The sequence below is a fragment of the Ochotona curzoniae genome, unplaced genomic scaffold (genome assembly GCF_017591425.1).
Source record: "Ochotona curzoniae isolate NIBS_2020 unplaced genomic scaffold, NIBS_Ocur_1.0 scaffold_4763, whole genome shotgun sequence".
Taxonomy (NCBI): domain Eukaryota; kingdom Metazoa; phylum Chordata; class Mammalia; order Lagomorpha; family Ochotonidae; genus Ochotona; species Ochotona curzoniae.
The window spans coordinates 4,329,957-4,343,237 of NW_024467123.1; the positions used below are offsets into that span (position 1 = coordinate 4,329,957).

The 13,281-nt window shown below is 47.1% G+C and overlaps 2 protein-coding genes across 2 annotated transcripts in view; one reads left to right on the forward strand and one right to left on the reverse strand.

Moving 5' to 3' along the window:
• The window catches only part of SHLD2 (shieldin complex subunit 2), a 60,896-nt gene extending 55,908 nt beyond the window's left edge, over positions 1-4,988 (reverse strand). The window contains exon 1 of the mRNA XM_040970475.1: positions 3,941-4,988. The gene's annotated coding sequence lies outside the window, so the exon portion shown is untranslated. The remainder of the gene's footprint in view (positions 1-3,940) is intronic.
• A 121-nt stretch (positions 4,989-5,109) lies between these two features.
• GLUD1 (glutamate dehydrogenase 1) overlaps positions 5,110-13,281 on the forward strand; it is a 38,982-nt gene continuing 30,810 nt past the window's right edge. The window contains exon 1 of the mRNA XM_040970476.1: positions 5,110-5,734. Coding sequence (XP_040826410.1) covers positions 5,287-5,734 — 448 coding nt within the window. The 5' untranslated portion in view covers positions 5,110-5,286. The remainder of the gene's footprint in view (positions 5,735-13,281) is intronic.

Consider the following 13,281-nt stretch of genomic DNA (forward strand, 5'->3'; position numbering starts at 1 on the left):
AGCTGTCAAGGATAGCCCAAGCCTTGGAACCCTGTACCTGTGTGGGAGACCAGGAAAAGGTTCCTGGCTCCTGGCTTCAGATCAGCTCAGCTCCAGCCACTGTGGCCACTGGGGGAGTGAATCAACAGGTGGAAGATTTTTCTCTCTGCCTCTTCTCTGTGTATCTGACTTTCCAATAAATATAAATAAATCTTAAAAATAAAGAATGAAGCTGAATTCCTTTCCTCATTCCATACATAAAATTAATTTAAAATGGATCAAAGATCTAAATGTAGAAGTTAAAACTCTAATACCCTTAGAATAAAACATATTCCCAAATCTCTATGACCTCTGAGTCAAGGGCTGAGGAATCTTTTTCCCACCAAGGGTCATCTGGATATTTATAACATCATTTATGGGCCATATAGACTTTTTTTAAAGACTTATTTATTTATTTATTTTATTGGAAAGGCGGATATACAAAGGAGGAGAGACAGAGAGGAAGATCTTCCATCCGCTGAATCACGCCCCAAGTGACTGCAACGGCCGATGCTATGCCGATCTGAAGCCAGGATCCAGGAACCTCTTCCAGGTCTCCCACGCGGGTGCAGGGTCCCAAGGCTTTGGGCCGTCCTTGACTGCTTTCCCAGGCCACAAGCAGGGAGCAGGATGGGAAGTGGAGCTGCCAGGATTAGAATTGGCACCCATATGGGATCCCAGTGGATGCAAGGTAAGGACTTTAACCACTACACTATCGCACTGGGCCAAGGGCCATATAGACTATTCAACATAAAAATTAGCCTGGCGTATATATATTGAATATCATATTCTACCTGCAGTTGCCTTGACAGAGTCTGAAAAAGCACAGGTGACAACAACAACAAATTTATAAATTGGACTTCATCAAAATTATAAACTTTTGCCTTTGGCGGGAGTTTTAGTATAGCAGATTAAGTCATGCTTGGAATTCCTGCACCCCTACGGGAGTGCCTGAGTTCAAGGCCAGGTTACCACACTCCAAGCCAACTTTCAGCATGCCCTGGCAATCACCAGCTGATTCCTCCAGGAATCTGGGGTCCTTACCAACTCTTTGGGAAACCTGGATGGATTTCCAGAATCCTCACTTAAACCAAGCTGTTGCAGCCATCTGGGGAGTGAACTGGCAGAGGAAATCTCTCTCTGTGTCACTCTGACTCTCAAATACATAAACATTTCATGGTGCTCCAAAGACACCATAAATATGTGAAAATACTTGCAAATCATTTACCTAATTTTCTTACACGTATTCTACAATAAAAAGACAAGTAACTCAACTGCTAACTCTCTGGTTAGGCTTTTCTCTGAGGATACTCCAATTACCAATAAGCAAACTTAACATCATCATCAGCCATCAAAGAAATGCAAATGAGTAAGGCTTCATACTCATTGGGATGACTACAATTAAGACAGATAACATATGTTGGTAAGGGCCCAGCTTGGCGGCCTAGCGGCTAAAGTCCTCACCTTGAATGTGTGGGGATCCCATATGATTGCCAATTCTAATCCTGGTGATTCTAATCCTGGCAACCCTGCTTCCCATCCAGCTCCCTGCTTGTGGCCTGGGGAAGCAGTCAAGGATGGCCCAAAGCCTTGGGACCCTGCACCCGCCTGAGACGCCCAGAAGAGGCTCCTGGCTTTGGATAGGCTCAGCACTGGCCTTCGTGGCCACTTGGGGAGTGAATCAATGGATAGAAGATCTTCCTCTCTGTCTCTCCTCCTTTCTGTACATATCAGACGGTACAATAAAATACATCAATTTTTTTTAAAATGTCAGTGAGGTTGTAGACAAATTTGAACCCTCCTTTCACTGCTGGTAAGAAAATTAATGTGTTGCAGCCACTGTGAAAAAGCTTGATAGTTCCTGAAAACTGAACATGGCATTAACATATGACCTTGGAATTCTATTCAAAAGAACTGAAATTACATCCACATAATTTTTGTGCAAGAATGTTCACATCTGAATGATTCATGCCCAGCAAAAACTATATCAAGGATGAGCAGATTTTAAAAAAGAAAAAAATTGTAGGGTCTAGCACGATGGCCCAGTGGTTAAATCCTCACCTTTCACACCTGGAATCCCGTGCGGGCACTAGTTTCTGTCCCTGCTTGTGGCTTGGGAAAGCAGTGGAAGATGGCCCAAAGCTCTGGGACCCTGTACCTGCCTGGGAGACCCAAAGAAGCTCCTGGCTCCTGGCTTCATATTGGCTCAGCTCAGTTAGGCCACTTGGGGAGTAAGCCAGCAAATGGAAGATCTTTCTCGCTTTCTCTCTGTAAATCTCCCTTTCAGATGGAAAAGAAAAAATCTGAGAGAGAAAGGATCCATATAGAAACATACCTAGAAGGGTTAACATTGTAACACAGCTTGTTAAGTTACAGCCTGAGCTGGCTGCCACTTCCTGCTCTTGATATTCCAGTTCCAATCCAGCTCCCTGCTGATGGCCCAAGTGCTGGGGTAGCCCCCCCACCCCACCACCCACTTAGGGGACCACGATGAGGCTCCTGGCTCCTGACCTCAGGTACAGCTTTGACCTAGCAGTGGTAACCACTTGTGGAGTGAGGCAGAGGTTGGAAGCCTTCTCTGTCTCTTTGTTGTTCTTTTAAAATACATAAATACATATTTTTTTTAATGTAGTAGGACTCACAATGCTGTAAGAAGAAATGAAGTACTGACACGTTACGTGGATAAGCATTTACAAAATGATCCAGCGTCAAAGAAGACAGTCTCTAGGGAGCACACGCTGCCTGATTCCATTTATAAACGTCCAGAATGGACAAATCTGTGAGACAGAAAGCACACACTATCTTTTTAAATAAAATTATTTTTTTCAAATGGCTATCGTCCACATATTCATACATTATGGTTTTCTAAATTCTAACACTCTTTAGCATTTTTAAATGCAATTGAAACCATCAAAGTATGCTCTAGATCAAGAAAAACAGATTCAAAATCCTATCGTAAAACATTGGAAAATTCCTAGAAACCCAGGAGGCAGAACACTAAACTGTCATTGTTGGGTGACATTAAATTACCAAGCACTAAAAGTTAAACTCCGGTCTTGCTTTGAACCAGAAACGACTACCAACAGCTAAACACTGTCTGGATATTTTATAAAGACAATCATATACAATAAAGCTTAAACTCCCTAGACTTGACATCGTAACTAAAACATTTTAAATCAAATGGAATACTGTTTCTTGGAACAGCAGGAACAGCCTAACTGTACACTGAGATGTACTTGACCTTTAGCCTAATCCAGCAAGGTGAGCCAGAGCCACCTCTGTGGTCTTCCAGCCTGTTGCCCCCCAACCCCATTGTTAAAGCAGCAGTTACATGATCTACCTCAGAGTGGAAATGAAAAGACTTCAATTATTTCCTAAATCATGGGGTGTGACTGACAAATGACACTTTAAAAAAATGTTAAGTATCTGTTGTTTGAAGATTTTTACAACTTGAATTTTAAATATAATGAAAGTTGGGGTTTTTTTTTTTCTTTTTTTAAATATCCAATGTGCTTGTTTAGTCTTTTTGCAAGAGCTCTACACACTTCCTGAGATTCCCCTTAGGAAATCCTTCCCGCAGGGCCACCTGCCAAGCCTCATCACCTTCCATGCCTCCCAAAGCCAGGTGAACAAGCCCAAGAGAAAACAAAGGCAAACATTTTTTTTTTTTCCCCAAAAGGTTAAGGTTATCGAGCGAGAGATAAACAAGGATAATAAAACCACTTTCTTCAAAACTCAACCAAAGACTTTTATCTCAGAAGAAAAAAATAGTCTTCCTATTTACTGATGCTAATCAAAAAATTCTGCAATGACAGGTCTGAAGGAGAGAGTGGTGGTAGTTACTCTGCAACCTTATGTAACTTGCAACACAGAATCGCAAAAAAAAAAAAAAAATCAAGTGAAAAGTAAATAAATTTGGTACCTTAATTTTTGATCATAAAGTTGAACTCAGGATTCCGGTCAGGGAACATGTTTGGCTGAAACCTACAAGACAGATACACGACGCCTGTGATTTCTATAGCAAATAAGCTGAACACACACAAGCATCATCAGCATGGGAAGATTTTTGCTCTGGGGATAAGGAAATCTAATTGACTTGACACAGGTTCTGAGAATGAACTTTCCCATCTATTAAGAGGTAAGCATGTGGACAGGTCAGGTAGCTCAAAGTCAAGTCCCGGAGGCACCTTGCACTATGGGAAAGCAGGGCCGGTAACTGGCCCTAGTCCGCGGCTGCTAAAAGGCTGAGTCATTAGATTTTTGCAAGCATCCAAGTGAACCCTCACGCAGCTTCGAGTTTACCCATCACCACCCCAAAGCCCGTGGAGAAACGGCATTACAAGTCGTTTATTCTGGCACAAAACCGTTTCTAAACTCCTGCACGGTTATTTCTCTTTCTTTTTTGCAACGTGCCTTTCCTCATTAACACGCCTCAGTTAGGAATGGATTGCAAACTAACATGGGACAACATTTCTGGAAGTGGGGTGGCAGGTGGGGGGGGGGGTGCAGCCGTATTGGCGCTTCCAGGTCCCCTGCTTTATTTTGGACGATTTCGGAAAACTGCACTTCAAGAGGGACGCGCGGGCCGGCCAGCCTCGGGGAGGCGCGGCCACCTCGCGGTCCAGGGGAAGAGGGCGCCAGGCTCACGCCTGAGGGCAAGGCCAGCCAAGCAGGGATTCCTCCCTCAGCCCTCGGGCTTCCCTTTTCCCCCCGCGGGGCGAGGCCGCTGGGCCTTCCTCCGGGGGACGCGGAAGGGAAGCGGACACCGTGACTCACTGGTCCCGGGCACTCGGCCAGACCGCAGCGGCCGCGCCCCTAACCCCGGGCAGAGCCCCCCGCGGCCGCTCCCCGGACGCCCCTCGCCCATCGGGTCCCCCCGACTTTCCCCTCAGACCTGAGAGCGCCGCGGGCGCGGGGGGGTGGGGGGAGAGCGGGGTAGATCCGGGGCGCCACCGGCGGTGCCCTTCCCCCTCCGGAGCCGCGGAGCATGCGCGCTCCCGCCGCCGCCGCCGCCGGGGAGGCCGGGCAGGCCGGGCAGGGCCGGGCAGGGAGGCCGCGGCGGAGGCGGGGGCCCGGCGGCCCGCGAGTCCGCCCTCCTCCCCGTTAGGCGACGGGCGGCCGAGGGGAGGGGACAGCCAAGGCAGGGCAGGAAGCCGCCGCTTAAAAGGGCAGCCCGCGCCAAGCCCTTCCTCCCTGGGTGCGGAGGTCCGCGAGCTCCAGTGTCTCTTTTTTTTTTGCCCCCTCCGCGTCGCCGCCGCCGCCGCCGCCATGTACCGCTGCCTGGGCGAAGCGCTGCTGCTGTCGCGGGCTGGACCCGCCGCGGCGCTGGGCTCGGCGGTGACCGCCGACTCGGCCTCGCTGTTGGGATGGGCCCGCGGGCAGCCGTGCGCCCCGCAGCCGGGGCTCGCCTTGCCGGCCCGGCGCCACTACAGCGAGGCGGCGGCCGACCGCGAGGACGACCCCAACTTCTTCAAGATGGTGGAGGGCTTCTTCGACCGGGGCGCCAGCATCGTGGAGGACAAGCTGGTGGAGGATCTGCGCACCCGCGAGAGCGAGGAGCAGAAGCGGAAGCGAGTGCGGGGCATCCTGCGGATCATCAAGCCCTGCAACCATGTGCTGAGCCTCTCCTTCCCCATCCGGCGCGACGACGGCTCGTGGGAGGTCATCGAGGGGTACCGGGCCCAGCACAGCCAGCACCGCACGCCCTGCAAGGGAGGTGAGCGCGCCCGCCGGGGCTGCCCTCCCCACGCCTCGGGTGTGGCACACTCGGTCCAGCGGGATGTGGTTGTTTTCTTTCTTTTTTTTCTTTTTTTCTTCCCCGGCTTGAAACCATCCTGTGATGGGCCCGCCTCCTCCCCCGCGAGCCGCCCCGGGTCTCTGCGTGCGTGGATGCTGCTTGCGGGAGCGCACCATTGCACCGGCGGCCCCTTTGGGGTGCTGCCCCGCCGCCCCGAATCTGCCTGGTCAGTTTCCCTGAGTACAAACTGGAAAACAAGTTGCTCTTTTTTACCGCTCACCTTCCCCCACCCCTCAGTCTACTCTGAGAACAGTGACAGGTGACTTAGGGACACGGAACTTGACTTGCCTTCTAGGTTTGAAATCCAGATCGTGTCATTCACCAGGGTAATTTATTCATCACACGTCAGTCTAGTTTCCCACCCTGACTGCCTTCTGTTTGGTACCAGAAGCAAAGACAGAGGGGAAACAAAAAAAAAAAAAAGGGGAAAAACTAAACGAGCAGTCCGGTGTAACATCGCTGGCGAATAAACACTGGGCGTCCTGACAGTAGATCCACTGGGTGTAGGCTGCGGAGCGGCCTGCCAGCCAATGGAATGAAATAGCCCTGGGGGTGTGTACCGGTCCTGGCTAACACCAGATTTTTGCTTCGGGAAAAGATAAATGTAGGGTGAAGAGAGGAGTTGGGAGTCTGTGAGTTGTGCTCTAGCTTACACACACACAGAAATTTGAATGTCCATAGATTTGATTTCTGAAGATGTTATTTTCTGAGCAAATAAAGGTTTTCACCCCCCTCGTTGTATTACACAGTATGCCTTTAGGGGAACCTAAACTAGAGCAAAATCTAGGCTTTTTTTTTTTTTCTGTTGCACAACGGGAAAAAAATGGGAGGTGCAGAGTCTTGCTGAGGCTCAGTGGACTCGTGTGCTCCGGGGATGTCGGGCTAGGCCCTTTGTCTGCCTAAATCTGATCTCTTACCCGTTCTGTTAGGCCCGCTGGCCTAGAATTTCTAGAGGTTCTGGCTTATTAGAAAAGCTGGGACTGGGGGGGGGGAGGGGAGAACAAAGGTGGCTGCAGGGGGTTAATGATTTGCTAAATTTGCATTGGCACTACCCACTTACCCTTGGAGCTTAATTCTGCTCCCGCCCCATAGTTTTTCCTCTGCTCCAAGCTGCATTTGGGGCGCCGCTCTCTTCTGCAGAGTGATATGAAAGGCAAACGCTGTCACTCTCCTACCGTTGTCTTTTTCCTTTCCCACACTCCCTTGTTTCCCAAACCGGGAATAACAAGTTCAGACTCCAATGAAAAACAAACAAGGTTGTTGGAAGAAGCAGTGGAAAGCAAATACTGAATTACAGAGCTTCCTTACCATGGAAATTAAATTTATTTTACTATCCTTTTAGATTTGTTTTTATTTGAAAGGCAGATTTATAGAGAAGGAGAGACAAAGATCTCCCATGAGCTGGTTCTGTTTCACTCCCCAAAAGACGGCGATGGCTCGAACTAAGCTGATGGAAAGCCAGGGGCTAGGAGTTTCTTCCTGGTCTCGCACATAGGTGCAGGGTCCCAAGGGTTTGGGCCAAACCGCTGCTTTTCAGGCCATACCATGGAACAGCCAGAATATGACCCGGTGCCCATAGGGGATGCCAGCATTTGCAGGTGGAGGATTGGCACGCTGAGCCCCTGTGCTGGGCCCTTTATTTTACTGTTGTGGACAACGATTTCCAGTTTCTTAAGTGACATGGGCTGTGTTTTCCCTGGAAGGTCTTGATTTGGCTCTGTAGTTCTTGGCAAGCAAAGCTTTTCAAACTGAACTCCAGTTCACTGGTTGGTCTTCCTTTTGCCGCAGCCACGGTTTAAAATGCCAAAATACCAAACCTGGCTACGTTGCATCACCCAGAGCCCCACCGCTGTTACTGTAGCACTTTGCTGGAAGGGCAGATGCGTTTCTGTTGTATTGTACTGTATTGTCCGGCTCCTGAGAAGGCTAGCCAGCGCAGAAATGCCATTGGTAACTGTTCCTGCTGAGAAACTGATTTATAATTAGTAAACAGTAAGCAGTGCAGGACAGGGGAACCTGAAAGTAAAGGGGCCTTTGTAAGGGGCTAACGAAGGAGGTTGGAAGGTTTTGTGGATTACAGACGGGCATGCAGCTGTGCAAGGCCCTCACTATGCGGTGTGTGAGGGTGTGGGACAGATCAGTGTACTAGACGCTCAGCAAACTGTGGGCCCTGCAGCCTGCCTTGCTTTGCGTCTGAGATCTTCATGCCCGCTCCCCCCCCACTTGATTGTAGTTATGGGTATCCTGTGAGGGACTTGTTTCTAATGGATTTTTTCCCAGCCAAACATTTAAGGCAGTTTTTTTTTTTCTCTAAGATTTATTTACTTGAAACGCAAAAGGAGAGAGATCTTTCATCCACTAGGTCATTCTCCCAAATGGCCGCAACTACCAGGGCTGGGCCAGGTTGAAGCCAGGGGCCTAAGCAGCTTTCCCAGCTGTGTTAGCTGGGAGCTGGATCAGAAGTGGAGTAGCCAGGACTGAATATGGGATGCCAGAATTGCAGACAGTGAGGCTACTCAGCCTGCCACAATGCCACCTTCCACTGCGGTAAAGGTAAACAGAATGTATTTGGTGATTAATATAAAAGGTGCTTTAGAGGATCCGTGTGCACTGAAATCTTTGTATCTGGAGCATATTAGCACTCTCTTCCCCTCCCCAGCGAGTAGACTGTTTGCAAACTAAAACACCTCTTTTGCTCCTCTCTATCCTTCTTAGAACTCTCAGCTTTCTTTGTCTAATCTGTTCTGTGGAATGACCTGAGTTTCATAAAGTAAAATTATCAAGGTTGGAACAAAGCCACCATCTAGTTATCTCTGTAAGGGGAAAGGGGGGACTTTAAGACCTAGGGGTAGCTGATATGTACTTTATTCCAAGTAAATATTTAATAACGTGTGGCCATTGTGTGTCTCACCCTGTAAGCCATGACTCCCTGAGGCTTGCCTCTAATGATGTGCAAAGGAGTGTGCTGCAGGTGCTCAAGGGAAGCTTAAGGGATACCTTCACATTTTCAGTAAAGGGGAATATTAGTGGGAATAAGCAACTGATTTGAGAAGACATGATCAAAATTTCTGATACTTTTGAAAACATTACTGGAGATCATCCTTGCTAATTTGCTGAGTAAGTTCTTCCTTTTTATTGGCCATGATCCTCTATTTTTATAGAAAGGGTATTTTATCATTTGAAAATCAGTGTGTTGGGCAAGCAAGCATTTGAGGGACATCCCCTTCCCCCATTCTGATACTCAGAGTGCCTGGTTCCACTTTGCTGCTTCCTGCTCACGCATACCCTGGGAGGAAGCAGCTGCTGACTCACTTGGCTGGGTTGCTGTCATCCACAGGGGAGACCTGGATTGAGTTCAGGCAGTGCTAGCCTGGGTCAGCCCTATCGTAGGCATTTGGAGAATGAACCAGCAAAGGGCAGACTCCGCTTCCCTCTCAGCCTGATAATGTGTTCCATCCTAGCTCCATTTCTCTCTGTCCCTTAAGTCAAGATTTAAAAGTGAGTTTTAGGGAAGTGTGCTGTTAACAGTTCACTCCTGTTGATTTGATGTTATAGCTGCAGTGCCAGATTTGCCTTGATTCTTACTCATCTAGATACAGTTGATGGGGTATAACTGATGACTCGGATACATTGGCACTGAATCTTTTTAGGGCCATCCTGTGCTGCTTTACCAGGCCACCAGCAGGGAGATGGGTGGGCAGTGGAGCAGCTTGACATGCTCAGCACCCATATGGGATCATGGTGCTTGGAGATGGGAGATTAGCCAGTTGAGCCATCATGCCAGATCCAAAACGAGTGTTTGTATGTAGACCAGTGACTCCTAAGAACAGAAATGCATGAAGAAATAGTGGGAGGTAGCTGGTCTTTGCTATCTTGGGGGACTGGGTGCCAGGGTGGATTGTAGACCCCTTCCTGGGGTGTTGGATGATGGTGTTGTCGATAAGAGTGGAAAGTACTGGTGCTGGGTCGTAGGAGACTCGGAGCCCATGTAGAAGGTGTTCTCGTTTCTTCCAGGTTTTTACTGTGCTGAGTTAGCAACCACCCAAACCTGTGGAGTTGGCAAGCCTGCACTTACATTTTAGTGTGGCTGTATCTGTGTCTGCTGCCATGGAATAAACACGGCCTTTGGAACTGCAGTTTAGGATTTAGTTTCTCAGACTTTGGTTAAAACACAGTAGTCTGCATGTCTTAACTCCCAACCCTTAAGAGCTCAGTGTTTTGTTTTGCTCTTTTATTCTGGGTATTTTAAAATTTATTTTCATTTATTTGAAAGGCAGACTTACAGAGAGAGAGATCTTTCATTTGCTTGTCCACTCTCTAAGTGGCTCAAAGACCAGAGTTGAGCCAGTCCTAAGCCAGGAGTCTGGAGTTTCTTCAGGGCCTCATACATGGTGCCAGGGCCTCAGCACTTGAGCTATCTTCTGCTGCTTTCCCAAGTTCATTAGCAGGAAGCTGGATGGGAAATGGAGCAGCTGGAATTCAGCCTGCACCCAAATGGGATGCTGGTGTCACAGGTGGTAGCTTTACCCACTTCATCACAGTGCCAACCCTTCCATCGTAATCTTTTAAAAAATTCTTTGTAGTTAATTATGAAACTATTGTAATTGTAAAGGTGTCTATTTCATGAAGGTAAATGATTCTGTCTAAACCATAAGAGTGCATTTTTCAGGTATTACTCCCATCGTTTTGTGTGTGATTTAGCAAGTTTGTTTTGGTGGTAAAAATCCTACATACAAGAAGACTGATGCTGTCTACTCATAATGCATGGTGAACTTTGTGTTAAACTCCAATAAAATGTACACAATCAAAGCACATCAACCAACTCATAAATGACCCACCTTTCCTCTACGCAGCAATCCCTGTTCAAATGTAGGTATGCAACTCAAACAGTAATGAAAGCTACCAGAACGAAAAGTGGCATTTGGCAGGGCAGTTAAAGCACTGCTTGGCACACCCACATCCCAGTTCTGAATGCCTGGGTTTTAAGTCCCAGAAATGCTCCCCATTCCAGCTCCCTGGGTGACAGCAGATGGTCACTGCAGTACTTGGACCCCTGCCACCCTAGTGGAAGACCAAGATTGAGTTCCAGGCCTCTGATTTGGCCTGGCTCAGCTCTGACTCTTCCAGGCATTTGGAGATGGACCAGTGGCACTGAAGGGATCTCTCACAACAGTGAAGGTATACACATGTTCCCATGTTTGTGTCACCCCATAGTAAAACACTCATAACGAAGAGCCAGAGAGAGGAAGTGAGTGGCAGAAAGACTGCTACTCCATCTCAGTCCCTTCACGAAGCAGGAGGTGGTACCTCAGTAGGATATACAAATTGTTTTATGGTCTTAGCTAGCATCCTGGTCCCAAATGAGACCAGGTGTGCACTAAAAAAATGGCAGGAGTTGAAGAGGTAAGTTGTGCTTTCAGGGTTATCAGAATTACAGCTCTCTTTAACTTTTTAAAGATTTCCTTATTTGAAAGTTAGGGAGAAAGATCTTTCTTCTGCTCTTTCATTCCCCAAACTGGGCCAACCCCAAACCAGTGGCCAGGAGCTTCTCCCAAGCTTCCCATATGGGTGCAAGGGCTCAAGCACTTGGACCATCTTCTGCTTTCCTAGGCAGGTTGTCAGGGAGCTGAATCAGAAGTGGAATTAGCGGAAAATGGTGCTTTTGTCTACCCATTACACCACAATGCCAGCTCCCTAAACTTCTGACGAGCTCAGCACACCATGTCAAAGCAACATTACCTGCAAACCCTTCGCCGAGATAACCATGAACCATCTTAAATCTGAAGCTGCTGTCTGTCCTCCTTCCCAGAAACACAACTCCATGCAGTTCAAATGCCTCACTATCAAGATGGAGGTATTAACCTGTGAACTGCCACTGATAAAGGCGAATAAGGCCTTGTAAAGGCCAAAACAACCTCACAGGCAGCTGTACCTGGAAAGGTCTCAGGCCTACATGTTTTATTAGCCTGAGGCCAGCTGACAAGACCACAGGGAACAGCAGACCTCTATGGCTCTGTGTATTTCCAACTGTTTGCTAAGGTCTTCATTTGTTGTGCTATTGTGCCTCCTAATAACAGTGTATGCAAGTCCTTTTCATGCGCCAGTACCTTTATGCCTGGTGAAAGACACTGTTGTCCCAGATTTCTAAATACGACTTGCAGAGCTTAAGGGTCAGCATCCTGCAGTACAGTCACAACACCAGTGTGCAGTGGCGTTGGGTTTTCAGACTACAGGAAGCTGATTCCAGCAATCGCTTCTTAATTACTGCTGTCTGAAACTTTCACCATGTACAACAGTTTTCAGTTGTGCATTAGGTAGAGACAAAACTATACCGTGCCAGGGACACGTGGATTCCTAATACTTGGACCATGGATGCCTTTCAAGGTAGTTGAAGAGCAGTCTTCCTGGAAAACAGTGCAAATTCAGACAACTTTGTATCTAATATGCATCATAAACTGTATCTTCAGGACCATTCATTCTAACTGCTCAGACAATGAAATAACATTTTAAAGAGTTTTCCACTAGAAGAGGTTTGAAGGCCCTTGCTGTTTGACAGATTAATGTGTTAGGACAACCAATTTCTCCACCAAAGTAGTATTATATTTAACTTTGGGTTTCCAGTTGAATGATTTTGAAATGGCTTTCTACCATCTGTCTCTTCATTAAAAAATCAACACTAGTCTATTTATCACAAGTTACTGCTATTTCTCTGGATTATTCTTGGAGCAAGTTCAGTCAGGCCTGATTTTTCTGGGTTACTTGTAGGCTGGAGAAAATATGAAAGACAGAATAACAGGCTATCAATGCTGTGCCATGGCCCATTTTGCCACTTATCATTTGAGACAAGTTTGTTATTACTATGATGATGATGATGATGATGATGATGATGATTTATGTAATGAGTAGAGTCAGAGACATCTGTCAGCTGGTTCACTCCCCAAACAGCTATAATGCTTGGGCTGGACCACACCAAAACCAGAAAATTGTTCTAGTTCACTTACATGGTGCAGGGGCCCAAGCCCCTGGGCAATCCTTCACTATTTTCCATCAGCAGTAACAGGGAGTTAGATCGGAAGTGTTGTTCATATTGGATGCTGATGTCACAGTTACCAAATTTACCCATTACACCACAATGTTGACCCCAAGAGATGATTTTTTTGAAACTGCTTTTAGGTTTTTTTTTTTAATTTCCTAGAATGTTTTCCCATTGATTTACCCAAAATCAGAACAGAATCTGAAATTGTTTCTGTCGATCTTAGCTTACTTTACTCTGAGCTGAGCATTATATGTCCACATTTCCCCTTCCTCAAACCATTCAATCTCAATAAATGACACAGTTAAAGAAAGGATTAAATGATGTGTTACTATCATTTTTTAAAAGATTTTTGTTGTTGTTGTTGGAAAGTCAGAGTTACAGAGAAAAGGAGAAATAGAAAGATCCTCCATCTGCTGGTTCACTCTCCAAG